At 41.3% G+C, this 23,686-nt stretch overlaps 1 protein-coding gene across 9 annotated transcripts in view; it reads left to right on the top strand.

The window, feature by feature from the left end:
- The window catches only part of LRRC7 (leucine rich repeat containing 7), a 160,939-nt gene that overhangs the window by 114,470 nt on the left and 22,783 nt on the right, over positions 1 to 23,686 (top strand). For 7 of the 9 annotated variants that reach the window (XM_056844365.1, XM_056844364.1, XM_056844362.1 and 4 more), the window contains 4 exons: positions 6,900 to 7,049; positions 14,928 to 15,047; positions 19,316 to 19,531; positions 21,099 to 21,191. In XM_056844365.1, coding sequence (XP_056700343.1) covers positions 6,900 to 7,049; positions 14,928 to 15,047; positions 19,316 to 19,531; positions 21,099 to 21,191 — 579 coding nt within the window. The remainder of the gene's footprint in view (positions 1 to 6,899; positions 7,050 to 14,927; positions 15,048 to 19,315; positions 19,532 to 21,098; positions 21,192 to 23,686) is intronic. The other 2 variants (XM_056844367.1, XM_056844366.1) reach the window with 1 other exon arrangement.

Below are 23,686 nucleotides of genomic sequence, written 5' to 3'. Positions count from 1 at the left end.
GGGGTGGTGGGGACATGGAGGCAGCTGTCAGCGACAGCATGATGTCACTTCTGGGAAAAACCAGCCCGATGGCCATTTTTTAATTTTTCACAAGCAGCAGCAGGAAACAAACACTGAGGATGGGGGATAAGGTTGCCAAGTACCCCAGCAACCAGCAGGAGAGGGGGGTGGGGGTCTTAGCAGGCTTAAAATGAGGCCTAGACCTTGACGTCACTGACGTATTGATGTCACTTCTGGAAGTGATGTCATTGCACTGCTGATGACAAGGGAGACTCTGGTATTTGGGAAAAAACTCTATGGTAGAAGATGTTTTTACCATAGAATTTTAGTCCAAATACCAGAGTGTCTTTCTTGATGTCGCCAACGTGATGACGTCACTTTTAGAAGTGACATCATTGGCGACATTGAGGCCTAGGCCTCATTTTCCACCTGGTAAAATCCGGGTGGGTGTCTGGCAATCCTAGTGGGAGATTCCCTGCCCCCACAGTATGGCTGGCAAACCTAGGTCTCTCTCTTTTCTGCAACTCCTCCCCCATTGTAAATTTGGATTATAAAGGTGGCTGGAAAATGATCATGCACTCTGCATCTGAGGAAGTGAGGTCTGACTCCTGAAAGTTTATGCTGATAAACTTTGTTAGTCTTAAAGGTGCCACTAGACTCCTGTTTTGATTTTCTGCAACACACTGAAATGGCTACCCTTCTGAATTAAAAAAGATAGTTACAATTCAAATATCAAAGGTGGAATACATGTATTAGTGGAATTCAAAAAATGTGTACAGATATAAATTATAAATATACAAACTGTTAATATATGTGAAACAATGTGAATGTTGGTTTAACGAATTCATTTTGAGTAAATCTTGAGAATACAACAATATAGGAACCCACTGTCATAATTAATGTAACAAACAGACTAGATGACAGTCCCACATATTGACTGCCTATAATAAAGCCTATCAAGCAAGAAAGAAAATATTTTTGGACATAGTTTTGGTATCCAAATTACTATAAACAATCATTCCATTGATAAAATTCAAAATGTATTCCAAATAATAGTGTCATGGGCCCCCCTGTGACGGACTCGGAGGAATCAGCAGAAGAACTGGAACAGCCGACCACGCCTCCAGGAAACGTGGCAGAGAAGCTGTCGGCTGATTTACAAGGGCTAGTAGAGGCTTCAACAGCTAAACAGTGTGGTGGATTCCAGCCTTCCTCGGAAGCCAGAGGGAGGGAGACAGCTGATGAGTTACAGCAAGAAACTGGCCCCACAGAGCTCCGAAGAAGAAAGCAGCGACAGCTGCTTAGTGAAAGATGGCACTCGGCGAGATTACTCAGACGTAAAGAAATTACAACGGCTGAAGATGACAGTGAGTAATGGCAGGATCAAGCTGACTCCAATAACCAGCCAGATTTAAGGTGTGGCAAAACCCAGATGAAACGTGGATGCAACGTGCTGAACTCCAGCCACACGCCACTCTAGCTTGTGACCTTGGACTGACTTTATACACCGACCTGCTGACTTACTAGTGACCCTGACCTCGGACTGCCTATTTGACACCTCTGCTGTTTAGCCTTTGATAAGTATCAGCCCCGGCCTGACTTTTGGATTGTTTATCGGACTTGCTTTCCCCGCTATCTCCACTGTTTAGTGCAGCCGTCCGGCTGTAGAGGTTTTGGCTTCTGTGCTTCCCTCGCATCCTGCCACTCCCTCCCTCAGCTCCCTCTGCACAGTGCTGCAGTAGCAGCCTGGCCCGCCTGCCCTGCCAGTACAAATACCCTTTGTGGTACATTGGTACTGTTGCTTTAAGGACAACTCCCAGAGGCTGTCTAGAACAGAGGGGCTCAGGCCTTGTGACTAGAACTAGAAGAGGGGTTAGAGTTACACGGGCCTAGTTGTGGCCTATTGAGTTAGTTGTTGTTGTGTTATAATAAACACAGTTCTTATATCCACTACTGGCTCCGGCACTGGTCTTTTCCCTCCTTAAAAGGCATAACATGGTGTCAGAAGTCGGCACAGGTTTGCAGGCCTCATAGATGCAGCACAGTGAGTACTCAATACAATAACCTCAAACCTGAAAGTACAGCAGCTTCACCAGAAAACTGCAGTCTGTTTCCCATGGAGGGCTGTTCACCGCCCCTATCCCTGATTGGGAATCTTGCTGACAATTGGAGAAGGTGGGAGCAGCGTTTTCGCCTGTATCTGACGGTCTCTGGAGCGGGCACCAAACCAGCAGCCTTCCAAGTGGCCCTTTTATTACACGTAGTTGGAGAAGAGGCCTTGGAGGTCTACAACACCTTGGTACAAGACCCTGCAGCTGACTCTACCCTAGAGCAGGCTTTAACCCTACTTAAGAATTATTGCAACCCCAAAAGAAATATTGTATTTGAGCCCTATCAGTTCTGGAATCACCCACCATTGGGAGATGAACAGATTGATTCATATGTAACAGAACTGAAGAAGAAGTCAAAGACCTGTGAATTCTCAGATCAAGAAGACATGATTAGGGACAAAATTGTCTTCAGTGCCACTGATAAAGGACTCAAGGAACAACTGCTCAGGGAGCCTGATCTAAACCTGCAAAAGGCAATAGACATCTGCAGCCAAAATGCAAATAGAAACAGTGTCCATACCAGGCCCAGAGAAAACTGTTCAAGTTGTGCTAAAGGAGACAGTTCAGAGAAACTCAGAGGACTGCCAGTCACCTCAGCCTCAAGCAAACCTAAAAGCAGCAAAAACTCACACTGAAAAGATGTGTACACATTGTGGCAAATCCCACCCTCCACGGGCTTGCCCAGCATTTCAGACTAAATGCTATAGAGGTGGGAAAATGAATCACTTCGCTTCAATGTGCAGAGCACCCAGCAGAGATGGATGGAAAGAACACAAATCCTCGTCTACACTTGACTGTGACCAGCTTGTTTTTGTTGATGCACTTTCTCAAAGGAGGAAATCTCATGCAGCAAACTCAGAGCCATGGTACTGCACCCTAATCATAAGAGGTGTGCTCATAAAATTCAAGTTGGATACTGGGGTGGAAGCAAATGTTCTCCCAGTTCACCTTTTGAAAAACCTGCCAGGCCCCATACAGATAATTCACTCTATGACCAAACTGGTTGCATATGGAGGTTCCAGAATTAACTGTGAGGGAGAAGTCACCTTAAAAGCTACAACAACCAAATGCAAAGCAAATCTTCATTTCTTCATTACCAGTGCGTCAACCATGCCAATACTTGGAAGGGAGGCCTGTGTGCAGCTCTGCCTAGTATGCAGAATCTTCCTGCTGGACACCAAACCACCCACAACTAAGGAAGAGCTTATTGCACGATATCCCACAGTCTTTAAAGGGTTAGGAGAATTCAGGGGCACACATCATATACATATAGATGAAGCAGTTACCCCTGTCATTCATGGTTGCAGAAACATACCTTTCACTGTCATGGACAAGCTGAAAAACTCGCTGAAGCAACTAGAAAAAGATGGAGTTGTGGCTAAAGTGAATAGAACTACTTCCTGGGTCAACAGCTTAGTCATTACTGAGAAAAAGAATGGCAACCTCAGAGTCTGCCTTGATCCCAGGGACCTTAACAAAACCATACTGAGACAGCACTACTCCATCCCCACGCCCACAGAGGTCCAAAGCCAATGGCTGGAAAAACAATATTCACCATTCTAGATGAGAAGGATGGATATTGGCAAGTAAAGCTAGATGCAGCCTCCACTGAATTGTGCACTTTCAACACACCCTTGGGAAGTTACAGGTTTCTCCGTCTTCCTTTCGGCATCAAATAAGCCAGTGAAGTCTTCCAGCAGAAGAACAATGAAGTGTTTGGTGACATCAGTGGTGTCCATATCATAGCTGGTGACATGATCATAGCAGCATCAACGCAAGAAAAGCATGATCAAATATTGCAGACTGTGATGGAAAGAGCCCAGTCTGAGAACATCAGGTTCAATCCAGACAAGATCCAGTTCATAGTGAGTGAGGTCAGATACATGGGACACATACTTTCGGCAGAAGGTATTAAACCAGATGACAGTAAGGTTCAAGCTATAACCAGCATGACTACTCCACAAGACAAAAAAGCCCTACAGAGACTTCTGGGGATGGTCAGATTCCTTGCACAATGTATGCCAAATGAAGCATCCCTGACAGCCTCACTTAGGCACCTGCTCCGAGAGAATGTCATATGGCAGTGGTCCTGGGAACAAGACAAGGCACTGCAAGACCTAAAAGAAGCATTGAGCACAGCACCTGTACTCAAGTTCTATGACTCTAACAAGCCATTAACCATCCAAGCAGATGCCTCCAAAGATGGCTTAGGCGCCTGCCTATTACAGAATGTGGGCCCTGTGTCATATACCTCAAGAGCTTTGACTGCAGCAGAGCAAAATTATGCCCAAATAGAGAAAGAACTTTTAGCCATCGTATTTGCCACTAAAAAATTCCATCAGTACATCTATGGGGTGCCGGTTTTGGTGCAGACAGACCACAAGCCACTTGAAGCAATATTTTCCAAATCTCTTGGACAGGCACCTGCACGCTTGCAATGCATGTTACTACAACTGCAGAAATATGACTTGACCATCCAACATGTTCCAGGCAAGGAAATGCTCATTGCAGACACATTGTTAAGAGCTGCACTACTAAACACCTCAGTCCCACATGACATTGACACAGAAGAGAAAGTAGTGTATGAGGTGGACCCTGTAACCGCAATTGACACAGATCTGGTGACACGCATTAAACACAGCACAAGCCAAGATCCTCAGCTACAGGCCCTGCTCAAATTTATACAAGCAGGCTGGCCACAATCATACTGGCACTTGAAAGATGTTATTTCCCTACAGGATGGTCTCATGATGACAGGTGACAGGATCACCAAACCCACCAACATAAGAAGAGAAATACCGAGTTCTCTACACAGATCTCACCAAGGCATCCAGAGGACAAAGGCAAGAGCAAGGCAGCTCATGTATTGGCCACAGATGACCCAGCACATAGAGCAAATGACTGAAAGATGCACAGTATGTCAGGAACAGAGACCAAGTACTCCAAAGGAACCGCTATTGCCACATGAAATCCCAGACCTTCCATGGACTAAGATAGCAGCAGACATCTTTGACTTTGGCAGGCACTCATACCTGCTCTTAGTAGACTACTACTCAAAGTTTCCGGAAGTTCTGCGTATTCCAGATAAATCAGCACATTCTGTTATTGCCAAAATGAAAGCTGTGTTTGCCAGGCATGGCATCCCACAGGAAGTAGTGTGTGATCATGTCCCATTTGCCAGCAGAGAAGTTTCACATTTTTCCAAGTCTTGGGGAATAAAATTCACTCACAGCAGCCCAGGATACCCTCAATCAAATGGAATGGCTGAACGCATGATTCAGACCATCAAGTTAATGTTTGTGGTATATTGGTACTGTTGCTTTAAGGACAACTCCCAGAGGCTCTCTAGAACAGAGAGGCTCAGGTCTTGTGACTATAACTGGAAGAGGGGTTAGAGTTACACGGGCCTAGTTGTGGTCTATCGAGTTAGTTGGTTGTTGTGTTATAATAAACACAGTTCTTATATCCACTACTGGCTCCTGCACTGGCTTTTTCCCTCCTTAAAAGGCATAACACCCTTAACTATTCAAATTGAGCAAGTTATCTTGGATATTTTAAAAATCTCAAATATAAATGATAATTGTAATAGTTGTAATAGAAAAAGTGACTGAAGGGATACCATTAATCTCAAAAACATAGACATTCCCAACATAATAGGAACAAACTCACAAGAGAGCACAACAGTACTTCACAACTCTTGTAGCATAATTAAAAAGGGTCAGCTCCTCTCCCTTCTGAAGTTGAATTGAGAATGGGTGATAGTTCTTTACTTTTTTAATACATACGTTTTACACAGGCTTTGTAGTACTTTGTGCTTTTTAATGTTTTGTGTAAACAAGGCCTGTGCCTTTTATTTTTCTTTCTTTGCATATGGATGCTCGCATCTATTTGTGTTGATCAGTATACATTCTCTTATTTAATTGCATACAACTGGCCTTTTCTAAAATGCAGTGACTGAATCTGCAGACCATTCTGAGTAATCTTATGGAGAAAACTTAATATAATTGAGCTTTATAAAGCTGTCCTAGGAGATGCATATACTGCTTCATTTCCATGGACTGATGAAACGTGTTATCAGAGTTAGCTCTGTATTTCTAGAAATGTGCTTGGTTTACTATCTTTAACTTTTGTGTTAAATTCATGAAGAATGTTACTGATTTATTCAATTAAGATCAGTGTGATTTTTGTAAATTAGACTGTATATGCAGTGGGCCATCTTTTGACAGTGCAGATTCAAAATGACTACGTGACCATTGCAGTACATTCTGCGAGATCTCTTGTAAGGGAAGGCCCATGATGTTGACTAGAAGCGATTGATGATTGTTCTGTGTATGAACTAATCACGCAGAATCAAATGCTATATTTTTCAGTATGGTTAATAAAACAGAATATAGAATCATCCAGGATGTTCTTCCCAGTTTACTATTTGCAGAACTTAAATGCAGAATTTTATCATAAATGGGTTTATAGAACATCTCAAGATAATCCCTCTTTTGTGTAAAAGACACCTTATACCTATCTATCTATTAAACACAATTTAGAAGTCACTATCAAATAGATTTGTTTGCTTTTTTGTCAGTGTCTTTTTATGGTAACCATTTTATGTACAACTAGCACTCTATGTGCTTCTGTCTGACTCAGTGCATGCACAACGAGCTACTTATTTCTTGGTATTGTTTGTTTGCTTAAACTGAGATCATGTGAAGTTAGTCATATATGTGCAGTATTTTCTCTTAATGAGCATGTGTGTTCATATTCTGTCACGTGGTTGTTATCTCCTCTACTCAGACTGCTGCTTACAAACACAACACTGTTAACCTTGGCATGCTGCGCTCTGGAGGTTTGTCAGCAATGCATGCGGGCAGAAGCATGACATTAAACTTGCAGACTAAATCTAAATTTGAAAACCAAATGCATCAAGAGCTACCTCTACCGAAAGTAAGTATGAGATAGCCTGCGTATATCAGAGACCACAAAAATAATACTTTCTAGTGTTCTCCTTCCTCTTTTTTTTCAGCTTTTGCATATTACTCATGCTTGTGTCCTATAAACAATTCAAAAAGCTAACATAATGTGCCTACCTTTGCTTCTTCAATTAATTGGCTCACCGTGTGACTGTCATGCTGCTTTCTGCTCTTCTGTTGCAGTCATTCTGTGAGCCAGAGAGGCCTAAAGATCATGTTCCATGTTGTAGATGGTTACATATGTTTGATGGTGTCCTAGATGTTTAATGTCAGAAAAGGTCCATTAGAAACCATATTGGGGAATAATTTAGCGAGCAAGTACGGATCATCCACTTCAGTTGCCGAGTTAAATACGAGTTTATGATCACAATACTTTGAATTGCAATTTCAAAATGTAAATCCTAGTCACCATTTTTATTGATACAATAGAGCATTTGTGGAATTTGTTATACACACATATTTTAATACATATATCCACACTTATTTTAAACACAACATTATGGTAGTCTGATTGTAACACTGCAAAATATTGCAGAATCAAGCATTACGTAATCAGCATGACTACAAATGAGTAAGCCTTTTATTTTGATTGTTTAGTTAGAATAAAAATAAGATTAAAGGGTTTTTTAAATGTAAAAAGTCAGCAGCAAAAAAGAACGGTTCTTCACTGTCAGTGAGAATAGGCAGCCTGTCTATATTGCTGCAACATAGCTGTAAGTTGTAAGCATTAAGGAACTCACACTTTGCAGATTTAACCTAATTGAAAGGGTTAGGAAGCAGCAATGGTAGTCAAGTCAAGACAAACAACTGCAGTCTTTGAAGGTTTTAGGTAACAGCTAGCTAAGCATTTATTTTTAGAGGACAGGATGAGAATTGGTTTAGAGAACTCTGTCAAAACGTAGGAATTGAAAGTTTCCTCCAATAAAGGATTCCATGTTTAAAAGTAGTGGATATTCTTCCATTCCCACATTGTACTCTGGTGCAAACATGCATGTTCATTATTAAGCATTTTTTAAGTTACTACTAACCTGCCATTGCAGTTTTGATTGATGTACTAATTCTAGATTGTTGCAAGCTATCACGTTTCTGGTTTAAAAACTAAATCATTGCCAACAACACTGGCATTTGAAATATGGATCAATATTCTGCCAGGATTAGCAGCATAGGCAATCTTTTTTCTTTGCACTATTTTTATGTATTTTACTTCCAATGTGTTGAATATTGTTATTCCTTTTTCCCCCAAAGTGTGTTGAAGTCACTGGGAATTTGCTGGAATGACCCCTATGATTGTGAATAAATATCCAAAAAAGTGTCTCTTCGAGGTGTTGCTGTAGTGCTTCTTATCTGTTTGTTTGATAAATGCCCTAAACCAGCAACACATGGCTTGCAGCAAGCAATTGTAAATGTATGACAGATTTGTAAAAACTTTGATTCCTTGAAACTTCTTGGTATTATCTAGCTGATTATGCAATTCTGCATATCTGCAGGAAATTGGAAGAACTTATCAACTAAATGCTAAACTCTGAAATATTTCAGTAGAACTTTGTAGCATTTTATATGCTCACCTGTTAGTTGTTCTGGAATGGTCTGTGTGGGGTCATGTGTTTTCTAAGTTCTAAAAATATTAATCTAATTTTTTATTCAAAAGCTATATCAATTAAATTAACTGGATGTAAGAATAATCTCCAACTTCATGTTTTCCAAATGGGAAATAAATAAGTACTTAAGCAGGAAACTTTCTTTTTCAGGAAGTAAGTTTCCTGCTTAAGTACTAGGGTTGCCAACCTCCCAAGTGGTGGCTGGAGAGGGATTACAACTGATCTCCAGGTGTCAGAGATCAGTTCACCTGGAGAAAGTGGCCACTTTGGAAGGTGGACTCTGTGACATAATACCCCAATGAAGTCCCTCCCCTCCCCAAACCTCGCTCTCCTCAAGCTCCATCCTCAAAATCTCCAGGTATTTCCCAACCTGGTATTGGCGACCCTATTAAGTATAGACCCCCTAAAAGCAAAAAAACTGAGAGATTTTACGTTTTGATTTAGGTATATTTTATTACTTTATACTTTTATTTGATTAAAAAAATTAGCACGATTAATAAAATGGTTATAGGCTCAGTTCAGACATAATACAAAACCATAGTTCAATTTAACTAATTGTAGTAAATTGAATGTCTGAATGTGAGCCACCACACGAACTCTGGTTCTTAAAGCCAGGGTTTGAAATTGGTTTATTAACCACTGTTGTTCTGAAGTATGTTTTGTATTACGCACAAACATGGTGTCCTGGCTTGTTTCCTGATGATGCTCTGTGCCCTGCCACCCTGTGATTGGTAACCCGGGCTCAAAATTGAGTTTGCTCTGCTTTTACCACCACTTGCAAGTTTTCCTTGCCCAAACAACTCTTCCTACTGTTGAAAGTGCAAGAATTCTGGCATGCTCTGTCATTATGTGCAGAAATCAAAAGAATCTTTACTTTTTATCATGCAAATCGGGGTAACTGTGAGATAAGTCTGGATCGCCCTCACACCCATGGGTGTCTTGCTGCCACTCTGGTGTAAAGCTGGCTCTCCTAGCATGTGATAGGGCAGGTCTGGAGGTATGTTTCTCCCTTCTCCACACCTGCTGTTTGGCTGGGCTCTTAGGTGGGATGGAAAGGTGCTCAGATGACTCAGCAGGGACAGGACAAGAGGAGGAGTTCTTGGGGTAACGAGTCACACCAGCCCATCACTTATGCTGCGCCTGGCAGAGTCCAAGGTTTCAAGCTCCAGAGGCATCTGGAGTGGTACAGGCACAGGTCTGGAAGTCACCCGTGCCAGGAAAGTATTCCCTTCTAGACCTGCCTTGCTGCCACTGGTATGCATGGTGGGCTCCACTGGCAGAAAATGTGAAATAAGGTTGCCAACTATAGGATGGATGGGGCAGTGGCGACTGGACCCTTGGAATTTCAAGAGTGTGTGGGAGAGAGGGTTAAGTTTAACAGGATTTCTGATTTGGTGTGAAGAAAATGTTAACGTCAGAACTATATACTTTCACTGGCACAGGGGGCATGTATTTTATGGACTTACAATAGTGCCATCCAAAAGAAAGTAAGTTGTTGATACAACACAGCTTTCTCTCAGACAGACATTGTAACAGAGGGTGTTTCCACATGTGTTATATCATTGATTGTGTATCTGTACCGCATCGGGGGGGGGCATTCTTTTGTGTGCATGTTTTGTTCCCTCTAGTGGTCACTTTGACCTTTCCTAGCTGTTTCAGGTTTTTTACGAGTTCTTTTAAAGAGGTTTGTCCACATGTGTTATTTCGTCAGCTGTGTGCCCATACTGCATCATCCCCCCCTTTTCCCACGTGTTTTGCTCCCACTAGTGGTTGCTTCAGTTGTTCTTCCTTTTTTTAATTTTAATTTTTGATATAAAAGGTATACAAAAGGAAAGGGGAATAGGGATATCAACAACAAATCTGAAAGAAACCAGAAGAATGAAAAGAAAATCAAATAGATTACAATGCCATGCTATTCAACACAGTCTTACGGCTGTAGTGACTGCTGTACATGAATCTTACAGCCAGATGCTAATCATCTTATCAAAAGTATACATCTATTCTAGCTTCAGTCTTTCCTAGGTGTTTCTGGGGGTTTTTTATGAGCACCTGTAAAGTACTCAGAGAAAGCCTGGAAAGAAATAGTTGAAAAATCGAAGCAACCCCTATAGGGAACCCCTGTAGAAAAGAAAAAAATGGGGCAGTATGGGTAGGTACACAATCAATAGAACTCACATGTGCAGAAAAACCCAAGTCCTCAGAGATAACCCAGAATGAAATAGTTGAAAAAGCAGTTCCTATAGGGAACAAAACAAGTACAGAAAAAGAAACAAATGAAAGGGCGAAAACGCATGGGATGTTTTGCCTTGGATTTGCCGCTCTCTAAATGCACATTTCCCCCAGCCAAATTCTCAAAACTCAAAAATAAGCCCTCTTGCAGAGTTTTGAGAATTCAGATGGGGGAAATGTGCATCTAGAGAGCGGCAAATCCAAGGCAAAACCTCCCATGCGTTTTCACCCCAAAAGGCCAGTATGGGCACACAACTGATAGAAATAACACATGCAAAAAAAAACATGCTGGGATATCAACCACATCTTTCTAGGAGAGAGTGAAAGCTCTGAAAGTAGACTTTGTCAAGGCAAGGTTAGAGTAAGTGATCATCTGTGAGCTCAATCCTGATGTCACAAACCAACCATAGTTAAAACAAACCATGATGTATTATGTTTGAACTGAGCCAGCGTTCACATACATGCAGTGGAAACCCAAGATGTTTTTGATGTCTGAGGCAAAAGACCCAAATATCCCTCTCAAAGTGACAAAATATACAAAGTTTAACTTACTTAAAATTTACTGCCTTTGACAGGCTCTTTTACACTGCCTACACAGCTAAAAATACTAAAAGCAGCAACAGCAAAATGGCTTCAATCCAAGCCTGCCCTTGTGGAACTAGAAGGGGCACTTCCACACATTCAAGGATTTCTAATAATTCTGCTTTCCCTTTGCAGCCCTCTATGTGCATCTCATGCCTTTTACTAAACAGCTTTTCAGGGATTGTCAGAATGCAGCAGGGAGGGAGGGAGGGAAGCCCCACATTGCAATTGGACCTCTATTGATAATTGGTTGGATCCCAACGAATGTTATAAAATTGAATGTCAACTTCTGTTGGAGCCATATCTTTTCTCTCTCTTGGTCCATTTAAAATGTGTCGATTTCCCTACATTTACCCTATTAATATAATTCATGTGAACATTCACGTGGTACTAAAGTTACTGGCATGTATGTTGTATGAGCTGGGCTGGGACTTTTGCCATTTAAAAGCCCAATAAAAAACGGATGCCCCAATCCAGCAAGGATGATCTCCACATGGAATGACAGTTACATGAGTGAGTTGTGCTCTTTCTACATCTGTATGTTGTTCATTTCTCCCCAAATAGTAAGACAGTCCAGCAGAAACTCCATTGAGTTTAGTTTCCTTTAAAGGAAAGACACTGGAGACTTGTGTCTTTGTGATATTTATTTTATTTACAAATGTACAAAAAAAAACAGAGAGCAGGCAGATACGCTCCTTTAGCAGGCAGGAAATCCAGTGACACCACATCCTGTTCCCAGAAACATAGGTGAAACATCAGTAGAGCATAGCAGTGCCATTGGAATACCAAGTTTACAACATGTGCCCACCATATCATGCCATCCTTTAAAAAAAAAAAAACTGCTGGGTTAAGACCTGGCCTCACCTAGAAGGTAGAGATCAATGGATTTTCCAAAATCAAGTTGGAAACCAAGGGGCATATATTACAGCAATATTGCTCTCTCTGTCCTTGTTTCCACACTTTGTGTTGAAACCCCACCCTTGACCTTAAGCCTGTTTTTCATTGATAGTAGCCAAGTCAGTAATTGTGGACACTGATGCTTCCTCAGTAAGGAACTATATGATCCATATTTTTAATTTGGTTGTTATTTTTGAGCCACAATGCAGCAGAATGTTTTCTGATGCAGCACCAACTTAACTTATGCCCTTTCCTAGTAAGCTGCTGCTGCAGCCCCCTTAAGACTGCACCCCTGTTCTTAGCTAACTCCGGCTAAGACTTCTCAGCTTTCCTGGTTTAAATTGCAGAACTGTCCCCAAAGTGTTTCTGTTCCCACCCTCTACTAGCTCTGGGGCATCTCATGTTCTGAAACTCTTCTGCGTATTACATCCTAAAAGCTGGAGGGAGACTCCTAGATACGAGGAGAACATATTCTGTTATTACCACCCACTGATGAAACATCAGCAGATCCTCCTGGACAATTAGTATGACATCAATCTATCAAATGATGGATCTCTCAGCATCTATAATGCCATATGTTGCTTGTGAACAGGATATGTATTTTTAAATGCTGTAATTGCTGCTGTTTTTTAATGATATATCTGAGGAAGAGAGGCAAAACAGAGATTAACAAAATAATGTTCATTGCCAATTGGATTAGTTTCTTAGTGCTTCAATTTAAGCCTGGTATAACAACTAGAACTGAGTCCAGTAGCACCTTAGAAACCAACAAGATTTTTGAGGTATGAGCGTTCGAGAGTCAGAGCCCCCTTGGTCAGATGATGAAGGGAGATTTTACTCTTGAAAGCTCATACCCTGAAAATCTTGTTGGTCTTTAAGGTGCTACCGGATCCTAGCTGTTCTACTGCAGAACTTAAACCAGCTGCTCATGGGGTAAAAATGTGAATCCTATACAAATAAGTTACAAGCTTGATTTTATTAGAATTCAGAACCACTGAAATATTATGATAGGAATAAAGGAAAATAACCATCCAGTTTAACTAAAGCGTAGCCTAATCTGACAATTTTGCAAATTTTAGCAGAGTTTCTAAAGCAGACCACACTGGAGTAAGTTACTGGTCTTCTTCCTATTCTCAACAGAGTTCTGGACTATTCAAATACAGCTTTGGCCTTTCCTCTCCTCTGGCTATGAGGGAAAGGGCTATATTATTTCTCCTCCCCTGTTTTGTGTGTGTGTGCCTCTGCTATCCACTTCAATCAACTTCCTCCTTTGCTTACCAAGCGTTCCTGTGGTCCACCATGTTGTCTAATATATTGTTGCCCTCTTTTCCTTCCCTGCTGCTGCTTCCCTCATCCCACTGAGAGCATTTTTTTTTAAAAAAGACAAAACTGGCTTCCTGAACCAAGAGTCTCACCTTTTCTTATAGTGGCACTGCCTTTGGAATGACCTTTTAAAAATAATTTGCTCAGTTTTAGAGAGTGGCTTCCCATGAGCTTTTTATACATCCTGTGTGAAAATTAAGTCTGTCCAATTCATGTCCTTGCAATAAATAAAAGGCAGCTTCTGCACAATTGTCCTCCTTTGAACATACAACTGTGATAAACACCTTTAAGAGTTTTCTTTTTTGTATGCATAACATGGTAAACAGCTTTTAGAAGAGTGCCTTTCATGTTAGCATTCACGTCAAGATTTCTCTGAACAGAAATTATTGCTTAGATGCTATATTTAGATGCTAAATTTTAAACTTTTCATTATGGCATGATATTCTGATGGAGTTGTGAATCCCACCACCCATTTCTTCTTATTCATAAAGCTTTCAGTGTGATCATGTCGCCAGTTTTGTTTGTTTTAAGCTAATTTTGTCCATTGACTTTAGTGGGACTAGGTAGTTTCTTAAATCCAAACACAGTTGCTTGACTAATTCTGGATCAGAATTTCTGTTCTTCTTTTTAAGACAACAAACTTATATGCATTCCTAAACTGGGCTGTTCATTAAAAGGTATGAAGTATACTCCCTATGAAGTAACAAGTATTATTTTGAAGTATGATTTTTAGAGAAAGGATTATATTTTTACTCCGATTTTAACACTTGTAATATTCTCTACCAAAGAGTTTCCACGCTTAAAGAGTATGAGTATCTAGCAAGAAGTTTAGTGTCTATAAAACTGTTGCAAGAAGTTTTTTGTTTTTTGTTTGTTTGTTGTTTAAACAAGGTTCTTCTGATAGAAACATCTACAGCCCTATCCTATGCATGCGTATGCAGGATTTGCTCCTAATGTATTGAATGGGGCTTACTCCAGGGCAAGAATGTACAAATTGCATTTGGCACATGCACTAAAGTCTTATCCAAGTCTGTAAGAAATGATAACAGAACACAGATGGTTTTTAAACTATGATAAAATGCAAGAATATATATTGTATGGCTGTTTTACAAATAGAATATAAATATTTAACTGAAAAAATCCTATTTGGGGTGTAGATGCTATATGCTTTTGTGCATTCAGTTTTCCTACTGTTAAAGAATGCTTTACCATTTTAAAAATAGACCCCGTCACAACAGAGCAGCATTCTAGACAATGGACAGGAAGATGTTTCTGCTGGCGGCCCATGGAATCCATATCCTCTTGGAAGGCGAGATGTGCCACCAGATACTGTCACTAAAAAGGTAACATATATCAGTTAATATTGCCAGAATCTAAATACTGCAATTCTGGGATAATAAAGTTATATCAATGAAATTAGGAGGAAGCCATAGTACTGTAAATTTATACCCCCTCCTTATGATTCCTTCTTAACCATGATTTGAAACTAAGAGTTATAGCCCAGTCTTAAGGGGAGGAATAGTTAGTTGATGGCTGGGGACAGCTCAGCGGTGCTATCTCCTGAGAGGGTTCCCGGCCTGCAAATAAAAAAAAAAAATGGACTGTTGACAAAATACCGTGAAACTCTCCTAAAGAGTTTCATAGGACTACAGCAGTTATTTTGCAGGCGTAACTTGACGCCTGCAAAATGGCAATTCACAGGCTTTGGGAGCTGACTAATGTCAGCTCCGCTCCCGGGAATGTCCTGGAAACGCCCCTCTGTTCGGGCACTTATGCCAGAAAAATACTGCTGGGAAAGCAGTGCCAGTGCCCGAGCCTCGCACTACTGAATCGCTCCCCAGAGCCGGCATAAATGGCACGGACGCTGGCGCAGGGGTCATGCTGGTTCCTATGTAGCTCCACCCCCCCTTCAGGATTGTTGATGGAAGATCTTGGAAAAAGGGGTTCATAATCCTTCAACCTATTTTCCTATATCTTAGCCATGATTAACAGATTGCCGTATTACTTTCATACCAAAACCATGTTTCTTCCATTTAAATGAATTCTTATGTTACTGCTCCCAGTTGGCTTCCAGATAGGGTTGCCAGGTCCCTTTTTGCCACTGACAGGAGGTTTTTGGGGAAGAGCCAAAAAAGGGCAGGGTTGGGAGAGGGAAGAGACTTCAATGCCATAGAGTCCAATGGCAAAAGTGGCCATTTTCTCCAGGTGAATTGATCTCTATCAGCTGGAGGTCAGTTGTAATAGCAGGAGATATCCAGCTAGTACCTGGTGGTTGGCAACCCTGCTTCCAGAAAGGTAGAACCTTCTTAATATATATGTAGCTAACTAGCTTTTCAGTCAATACTCTGGACAAATTAAGGGAACGTTTTACTGCATTTTTGTGGGATTGCTTCTTACTCCACCAGTAAGATCAATCAAAGTGAATGTGTATTTTCTAAGAGTTTGTAACATTTGATTTTGTAAATATATCTCAAGGTATACCTCACTGGATCTGAGTGCCCCAGATCTCTACAGAATAATAAACCCGACAGGGAAAGAGAAAAGATAGAAAAGCTCCTACAAGGAGATAATCCCTCAATCACCTCTCAGGTAGCAACATTTTGTACGGCTGCAATGAAAATTCGTTACCACAGAGTAGTCTCTTAGTCCAAATGGCAGATGTATCTTGGATGTTATTTATTTTATTTTTTGAGTGACCTAAGACTCGGACTGTAAACCTTTGTTGGTAAGACCATTTTAGTCCACGTAACTTGTTTTATCTGGCCAAGGGCCACAAATAAACTATCTATCTATCTACAGAATAATAAAATATATAAGACAGGAAAAGTGATATCTTATGCAGGGTCAGTTTTGAAAAAAAGCAAGTTATTGCCTTTTTTGGTTGGGCTTTTTTGTTTGCTGGAACTGAAAAAGTGACAATTCTATATACATATTAGGGATTCATGGCAGGGGACTGGTATAAGAGCTCCATGGAGCCCTCTCCTCTTCATCCATGTTCATGTAAATCATAACACGTCAGTCATTATTCAGAAGAGGAAACCAGTGCACACCTACCATATTCCCCCACTCCTCCACAAGACCAACAGTGGAGTCCTAAATAGAGGCACACACTACTAAGCCCGTTGATTTCAGTGGACTTAAAAGGCTATAACTCTGTTGAAGATTGCACTGCAAGATACACTTGTTGTTCCTGCTGTGATCTGAAACTTTTTCATACTTGTTGATTTAATGATGACATTAAAAAGGTCCTGTCAATTTGAATCTTTGTAGCACATTTCAGTATCCTTTTGCATCGATGCGTTTTTCTAAACAATCACCTTGCATGCCAGGATCTGTTGCATCAGTCATTGCTATGCTTTTTTGCCAACAATTTATATTGCACTGTCAATAAAGGATTCCCAGATGGAAATAATTAACTTTTGTGAAGGATGTTAAAAGAATATATAAAATACAAATGAAATCATGATATACACCATGGAGATTATTTCACCAATCACAATAAGTTATTTTGTTTTCTGCAGAAAGATTTATTTCACTTCATCCATATACAGTAGAAGATGTTACAAATGTCAAAGAAATAGCAATATGAGGCTGTGCAAACAAAAGCTATTTAAATGGCTGAGAAAATGAATTATGAAAATTATTTACCTATCACTCTCCATTGATGGGTTTTTAGTATGCTGCTATGGAAATGTTAATCTTCTTTCACTGAATTTGACCCCAGGTGAATCATTTCTGCCATAGCAGAAGAAAGCTTAAAATGTATGAATCATTTGAAACTGGCTTCACAGTGTAAAAAGATTAATACAAATGTAATTTTAGATAATAAATAAAGGACCAATTCTTCTTTCCCAGCGTTACAAATATAAGTCTACATCATTAGAGTAGAATTTGCTTCAGGTCATCAGGCACAGAATTGCCACGTGAAATCATTTTTTAAACTTGCAGAGCACTATATAAGTAAAGTAAATTAATACTGAGTGTACATAAACCAGAAAAATCTGAGCGCTTACATTTCCTTGACATCTGTGAGATGGAATTAGGCATTAATTTCATTAAATCTAATTTCTACATTGCCCTCCAACTTTCTCTGGAATGTATCCAAGTGTGAGAATTATTGTTGCCTAAAAGGATGTTAATTGCAAAACAGTGGAAGGTTCTATCTTCAGTACTTAAGTGGCTCTCAGTACACTAATCCAGATAAAGAAACTGGAAATAGGATAGGGAAAACATGGGAGTAGCAATACTTACATTATGGGCTTTGACACTGAGCACCACATGCCTCCAGAATCTTCTAGAGCAGTGGTACTACCTCAATGGCTCATGGAGAGCCACATTCACAATTACCATCAATCAAAAGGGCCACATGTATATGGGCTCTGCTGGGGGGAAATGGGTGGGGCACCTTTCTTTTCTCTACAGTGCCTGCTTGCTTGGACCTGGCCAGCAGCTGCAGGAGCCAGTTCTGCCCCATGCTGGTTGGTGAAAAAGAAGGCAGAGATAGGATGCTCAGACTTTCCACTTCAAGAAGCTGCTTGGGTTGGGCCGTGAATATTCTGAAAGGAAATTCCAACCCAGCAAGTAAAACCATCACCATCCCACTGTGCCCAGTTTACATTTTTCCTAGGTGGCTGTCATAGTGGTGACCGTTTTACTTTCCTCTAAAGCTAGCTTATTCTCCTGACTGTCGCCTGGGTGCTGTGAGAAAAGCACAGAGGCTTCAGAGAAGGGTAGGGGATTGTGGGAGAGGATTGTCCCTTTACTTTCATCCCTGGCACAAGAGGCCCAAGGAGGCCCTGCACCTTTACTTCTTTTCCAGACCATTTCAAGGTGGGAGCCACTTGCCAACCATAAGCCCTACTGAACGGTGGCCTTGCATACTTTATGGGAGCGTGGAGCAAGTACCATATTGGTGAATGGTACTCAGATGATCCACAGGTGGCATGTCAGAGAGCCCCATCTGACTACCAAGCTACTGAGTATCACTGTTCTTGATAAGGATGCCAGACTCCAGGTGGGTCCCATATTCAGGGAAGCCTTAGCCAACTCGGGACCTCCCAGCCAACCTCCCACACCTCCCAACACCCACAGAGGTCCCTGTCCTCCCCAGGCTCCTTCCCTAAATCTCTAGGGGCTTCCCAACCTGGATCTGGCAACCCTACCGCCCACAGCCAGGAGGGACCTGGCAACCCTAGTGGTGGAGCTAATATTTTAGGAGAGAGCTTTACCCACCCTGAGCAGAGGTTGCTAGCACACACACTTGGACGGATGGAGCTGTGCCTTTTCAGTCAATTCTGTTTCCTCCATCACAGTAGCAGTAAGTTTGGAAATGTTCTCCTTGGGTATTCAGATATAGCAATTTTTTTTCTGTTTCTTATTCTTTCCTCATCTTTTCTCTACAGTATTCTGACTTCATTTTCTGGCTGGCGGGTTTTCCAGCTCCCCTGCAAGTCCGCATATTTATAGCACAGGGCACCACCTTTAAAAAGCGCTTCAGCATGGCTGCAAGCTGCCCTTTGCAGATTCCTACTCACTTTTTCTTAATATAAAACTTTTAATAATGGTTTTGTTCCCCCAGTTAATCTGGTCTAATGGGCTATTTTACACACAGGCAGGTAGCCATATCCAGACTCTGATGGGATCACAAAGTCTGCAGCATCGGAGCCGAGAGCAACCATATGAGGGCAGCATGAATAAAGTGACCATCCAGCAGTATCAGCCACCCCTGCCTATCCAGATTCCTTCGCAGGGCACTCGAGCACCACCAGCAGGGAGATGTGTAATCCAAACTAAAGGACAAAGGAGTATGGATGGCTATCCAGAACAGGTGAGTTTGTATAGCTGTATAATAACATGGCAATCTGCAGATTAGGAAGCAGCTAAAGGACCTGTGAAGAAGTGAAGATTGTGCAAAAAGGTGGATTTGAATCTGGTGTTTTATGGGAAGGATTTCAATATTTGCTATGGTTTACTGTTACTATATAGGCATAAAAACATAAGAAGAGTCCATCTGGATCAGACTACTAGTCTATCTAGTCCAGTGTCCTGTTTCACACAGCAGCCCAGCAGTTGCCCTGGAGGGCTAACAAACAGGGCACAGAGGCCAAGGCCTTCCCCTGAAATTGACTTCTAGCCATAGGTTTCAGGGGTTAGTAGCCATTGATGGACCTATACTCCATGAATCTGTCTAACCTCCGTTGTAAGCTATCTATGCTTGTGGCGTCACTGTCTTCACTCACAGTAAATTCCACAATTTAATTATTCATTGAGTGAAGAAGTATGTCCTTTAGTCCTGTACCCATTACCCATCAACTTAAATGGGTTCCCCTGAGAATTATGTAAGAGGAAGAAGATAATCCCTTTATCTAATTCATGCATCATTTCCTAAACCTCTGTCATGTCCTCCCTTTTTCCTCAACTAACAATTCAAATTTTTATTAAATTCATATCATTGTATCAACATTTATGGAATGCAATTGGTGTTACAAAACATATCACCATTGGCTGCCCATTTGTGTCTGGGCACAATTCAGAGTGCTGGTTCTTACCTTTAAAGCCCTAAATCGCTTGGGGCCAGGGTACTTGAAGGACTACCTCCTCCCCTATTGTCCAGCCCACCAGTTAAGATCTGTCTCAGAAGCCCTGCTTTCTGTGTCCCTGCCTTCAGAAGTGAGGTGGGTAGCAAACAGAGACATGACTTTTTAAGTAGTTACAGTTGACTTAGGGAATACCTTTCCCCTTGAGGTTTGCCTGGCACTTAAATTGCTTTTTTTTAGACACTGGGCCAAAACATTTCTGTTCACCCAGGCTTTCAATGAAGAGGTTGCCTTGGAAACTGTTATTTTAAGCTTCACTGATCTGTTTTTATGGTGTAATGTTTTTATGCTGGGCTGGGTTTTTAATTATGGCTGGCAGCTCTGGGGAGGGGAATTCCTGGAGATTTGGGGGTGGTGGAGCCTGGGGAGGGCAGGGTTTGGAGATGGGAGGGACTTCAGCAAGGTATAATCCCATAGAGTCCATCATCTGAAGCTGCCACTTTCTCCACGTGAACTGCTCTCTGTAGCCTGGAGATCAGATATAATACTGGGAGATCTCCAGCCACTATCTGGAGGTTGACAAACCCTAGTTTTTAATGCAGGATTTTAATATATTTTATTGTTTTGTTTTATCCTTTATTATTTCGTAAGCCACCTCAGGCAATCTTCTGGAGAAGCAGCATAAAATTTTTCTAAGTAAATCAATCAATCCCCAAAGTTGTTTAAAATAAATAAATAATGTGCTCTAAGATAGTCTCATTGAAGTAATAAGTAATCACAACTGTCAGGGAATCAAAAACCTGTGGTGATTAATTTCATGCAAGCATTTATTCATCCCTTTGTATCTTTTAAATGTAGTTTTGTGTGAGGATAGAAAAGAATCCAGGCCTTGGATTTAGTATCAGTGGAGGAATAAGTGGACAAGGAAATCCTTTCAAACCTTCTGACAAGGTAAGAAATTAATTTCTTATTTGAATCGACAACTACAGATATAATGGGAGGTGGGTGAAGATTTGGACACTGGTAAAATTAATTCCTCGTTTGGTTCTTGGGTCAGGTACACTGTCTCAGCCTAACCTATTTGACAGGGTGGTTGTGAGAATAAAATGGGGAAAGGAAGAAGAACTATGTATGCTACTCTGAACTCCTTGGAGGAAGGGAGGGATTATCTGTGGCCAAGACCATGTGCTTTTATTAGAAAATAGCCAAAGTGTATTAAGTTTGATAGATGGGAGAAGGAATGCAAAATTTCAGCATTTTCTCTGGCTTCACTTCTTCTTCTATCCTTTGCTGGTGTCAGCTTTGCTTTTCCAAACCAAACTGCCTGCTATTTCCCAAGCCAAACATGGCCTCCAGGAAGGAATGCAAAAGCCTTCCTGAGTGAGAACCATTGCCTCCTTCCTTACTTTTCTCTCTAACTCAACCCTTGGTTAGTGGTGACATCAAGAAGTATCTGAAATATATTTATTCTCTCCTGGAAACATTTTTGAGAAGAGGGAGGATATTGTTTTCTCCCCATAGTGTCTCTGGCAGAAGATACTTTGCCATCCAGGGACAGGCATGGTCATCAGGTTTTGCCCCACTAGAACTTTATTCACAAGTGTAGCACTTTACGGTTTCATACAGAAATTGATGACAGCTATTTGCTTGTATTTGAGAAAATACGGGCACTGTGGGTGGGAGCTAAATCTGCCCATGGTTTGGAATGGGATGCATACTTTGAGCTGTTTTTCAGATGGCAGTTGTTTATTTTGATCCATGGTATGTAATGGAAGCATCTGAGAACCAAGTCAGTCTCTATTTCCACAACCTTACCCTAAGTTCTGCTTTATGGTCAACCCAAAGTGTGATGGAATGTAGAGGCTAATTATAATAATATATAATCCTCAAAGAACCATTATAAATTCATTTGTATGTATTTGTATTTAGATAGTTACCATGTTTGGCCACAGAATCCTTTTTAGAAGAAAATAAGATCAAATATTGTTAAATAAACAAGTGACACCCTAGATCCATGTCTGTGTGAATTTGGCCCATTTTGCAGTATGAGCCCAAATTCAAAAAACCCAAGTGCAGGGGATTTACGTTTCTTCTACTGTGGCTCACTCCAAGCCTAAGGAATTGCAGGCTTTAGGTTCTATCTCTAGTTTAAAGACACCCTCAAATTTAGAGCGTTACCTGTATTCTGTAAAGGCTCTGTGACCAAGTGGTAAAGTACCACTACAAGGTTCGAAGAAATGCAGAGATCCAGATCCAGTGAAAACTGGAAATAAAATTCTTTACTTGGAATAAAACAAGTATCTGGGCTGGTGAACTGGCAAATCTCAAGCAGTCAAAACGCCAAGCATTCAATGATACTTACTTAATACTAGAAGCTCACTAGAAGCTTAATACTAGAAGCTTACTCCAGGCATCAAAGCACAATGTAAGTCAAGAGGGGAGGCAGGAGAGAGAAAGCAACAATACAGAAACTGCTGATTCTTGAAACTCCAAGGCAGAGGCCCAAAGGTCTAGGGGTTATATCATCCAAATGGAGAAAAGAAGTGGTGGGTCACATCTCAGCCCAGTCCAAACTGGAAGCTCTGTACCCGCAATGCTCAACTGGTGTGCTGGTAGCAGAAATGCAAACCTTAGGGGCCAGTATCAGACAAGCAGCAACATTCAGAAAACAAAACATTCTTCCCCCCCCCCAAAAAAAATTGGAAAGACGGAAGGGAGTTTGGTGTGGCCTTCAGTGTGTCAGCTGACTGGTCCAAGGGGACAAAGGAAAAGTGGCCTGTGGGCCTCGGAATAATACCAAATAAGGTAAGCAAGAGAGGCTTCTAGGGCAGGAGGAGTATGTGTTTGCAGGCAGTCTTGGCCAGCTCATCAAAGTGTAGCTTTGGTGGGCAATTAAAAACTTCACAGATTGGACTGCTGGGACAATTAGCCCAAGATGTGAAACAGAACTGACACTTCTCTGTGCATAGACATGGATGCTGTGCATGTTAACGCAACAGTCTCTGTTGGTGACTAAAGCACAGAGAGTAATTACTGGGGTCCCTGGTTTAATGGTCTGAATGCAAAGCAAGGCTTCTCCCGGGGATCACTGTTCTGCTTCAGTTAGCACCAAACTACACAATACAATTTCTAACAAGATCTGACCCCTCTCACTTTCTGCACAGCCATGCACCAGCTGCAGGGAGTGGCGTTTTAGAAGTCTGTAGGAAGCCAGTTCAGGTTGGGACTGTGGTATGGGAGGTAGAGGAGCTCCTGCCTACCAACCCCTACCCCCCAGCCATTTTCCCAAGCCAAAATGACCCCAGGAGAAGTTTTGCCTCATTTTGGAGCTGCATTTGCACTGAATGCTTCACATAAATCTCCAAAATGGAGCAAATGGGAAAGTAAGTTGGGTATCTAGGTAGAAACTGTATTGTGTAGTTTGACCCTTAGAGAATTAAATTGAT

The sequence above is a fragment of the Euleptes europaea genome, chromosome 2 (assembly GCF_029931775.1).
Source record: "Euleptes europaea isolate rEulEur1 chromosome 2, rEulEur1.hap1, whole genome shotgun sequence".
NCBI classification, from domain to species: Eukaryota; Metazoa; Chordata; class Lepidosauria; order Squamata; family Sphaerodactylidae; genus Euleptes; species Euleptes europaea.
This window is presented reverse-complemented; position numbering and strand designations above follow the sequence as displayed.